General features: G+C 67.5%; 2 protein-coding genes across 2 annotated transcripts in view; one reads left to right on the plus strand and one right to left on the minus strand.

Annotated features, from left to right (window-relative positions):
• SCRIB (scribbled planar cell polarity protein) overlaps nt 1–444 on the plus strand; it is a 19,620-nt gene extending 19,176 nt beyond the window's left edge. Inside the window, exon 28 of the mRNA XM_010843188.1 lies at nt 24–444. Within this exon, the coding sequence (XP_010841490.1) occupies nt 24–206 (183 nt within the window). The 3' untranslated portion in view covers nt 207–444. The remainder of the gene's footprint in view (nt 1–23) is intronic.
• Nucleotides 445–539: 95 nt separating this feature from the next.
• LOC104990882 (putative IQ motif and ankyrin repeat domain-containing protein) overlaps nt 540–1,891 on the minus strand; it is a 4,584-nt gene continuing 3,232 nt past the window's right edge. Inside the window, exons 2-6 of the mRNA XM_010843199.1 lie at nt 1,765–1,880; nt 1,488–1,596; nt 1,301–1,394; nt 1,093–1,227; nt 540–1,008 (exon numbers count right to left, since the gene is read on the minus strand). Coding sequence (XP_010841501.1) covers nt 705–1,008; nt 1,093–1,227; nt 1,301–1,394; nt 1,488–1,596; nt 1,765–1,880 — 758 coding nt within the window. The 3' untranslated portion in view covers nt 540–704. The remainder of the gene's footprint in view (nt 1,009–1,092; nt 1,228–1,300; nt 1,395–1,487; nt 1,597–1,764; nt 1,881–1,891) is intronic.

Here is a 1,891-nt window from a genome sequence, read left to right on the forward strand (position 1 = left end):
GCCCCCGCGGTCCAGGGTGCCAGGCCGATCTGCTCACTCGCTCCCTGCCCCTGCCCACAGGTCTGCCAGAGGAGGACGGAGAGGTGGCCATGGTGCTTCTGGGCAGGCCCTCTCCAAGCTCCACGGGTCCCGAGGAGGTAGCCTTGTGCAGCAGCCGCCGGGCCGTGCGGCCAGGGCGCCGAGGCCTGGGCCCAGTGCCCTCTTAGAGGGGCAGGGTGCCTCCCCCGACTTGGGGTGGGGGCCCTGCCAGCGCCAACACCACCCTTGCCCCGAGTCTTTTAACCCGGCCGGTAGCGTTTTAAAGAGGTCCCCTGAGGAGTTCTGGCCACTGACTAACCGCCCCCTCCCCAGCCGGGACCTCTTGGCGAGACTGTAACTAGTGATGTTTGTACAACCAAAGACTCTATTTTGTGGTTTAAGGAGAATAAAATTGACTACGTTTTACATCTTGTCTGTCTTACTCTGTCCACCTGCTGGCACACGAATGTGCACCCCTCTGTCCCTCCCAATCTGGGGGCAGCGGGTGCAGGGACTCCGAGGACTTCAGGTGGCTCACCCAGACTGGGCTGCCCCCCAGTAGGAGGGGGGCTGGGGGACTGCCTTCACCACCCCAAGGCCCGCTCCCCTGCGTGGTACGCGCACACAGAGGAGGCACACTGCACGCACATGTCACCTGGGGTCGGGCCCTTTATTGGGGCGGGTTGCTAGAGGCCCCCGCCCGGCAGCTGCACGCGCACAGGCAGCAGGACCTGCAGCTGCTCGGCCGGGGGCCACCGAACCTTGGTGACGAAGAAGAGGCGGAAGTGCTGCAGGCGCGCCTCCTGGAACTGGTTGGGGCTGTACTCGGGCCCATCGGTCGGCCGCAGCAGCGACAGGTACCTCTCCTGCTCCAGCAGCCCACGGCCCAGCAGCTCCTGCGCCAGGCCTGGCTGCACTGCCTCCAGCTGCTGCTGCACGGCCGGGAACAGATCCACCTCGCGCAGGTCAAACACCAGGGGCTTCCCGAACCTGCGGGGACGGCGTAGGCTGTGGCAGTGAGGGCTGCGGCGAGAGTGGTGTGGCGTCCGGGCGCCTGCCCTCCGCCCACCTCACCTGAGTGCCCCCAGCAGCGCCAGCCGGATCCTCTCCGGCCTCAGGTGGTCGGGGTTCACGGCGTCCACGTAGTTGGTGTCCTGATAGCGCAGGAATGTGGCCGCCTGGCCCGAAGGGTCGATGACAAGAGGCCACCTGGGGGTGGCCTCCAGGTCACTGCCATCTGCTAGAACCCCCAGCCCACCCCTGGCCTGCCGGGACCACTGACCTGCCGTCTGCGCGGATGCGGTCACCCACGTCCTTCATCAGCACGTCGTGGAGCTCGCTGACCTGGCACTTTAGCCCGGGCACCTCCTCCTCCGCTGTGGGGGTGTAAATGTGGGGCCGATGGGAGGGGCGGCCCAGATACCCACCGGGGACCCTCCCGCCTCCAGCCCCAGCCCAGCCCCACCCACCCTCCTCGGTCTGCTCCCGCAGCTCCAGCCTGGCCAGGGCCAGCGCCTCCTCCGCCTTCTGGGCCTCCTGCTGGAGCCTGTCCACTTGCTCCTCTGCATCCTTGATGGCCTGGAGGGGGGCCCCCACGCTCTGCTCAGGGCAAGGCTGGACACCAACACCTACCTGCCGTGCACAGCTGGGACCCCTAAGGAGAGGGGGCGCCCGCCCCAAGAGGTGGCTGCTGGAAGCTGACAGCCCAGGGGTGGGGCTCCCCAGGTCCAAGGGGGAGAAGCCAACCTGCAGCGTGAGCTCAGCCAGGCCTACGCCCCTCCGCTCGCACTTGTCGTGCTCCGCGATCCTCCGGTTGAGCTTGCAGTAGGCCTGCTGCAGCTGTGGGAAGGGGGCGAGCCGGCCTCCAGACCAG

Source organism: Bison bison, unplaced genomic scaffold (assembly GCF_000754665.1).
Source record: "Bison bison bison isolate TAMUID 2011002044 unplaced genomic scaffold, Bison_UMD1.0 scf7180017847416, whole genome shotgun sequence".
In the NCBI taxonomy this organism is placed as follows: Eukaryota; Metazoa; Chordata; class Mammalia; order Artiodactyla; family Bovidae; genus Bison; species Bison bison.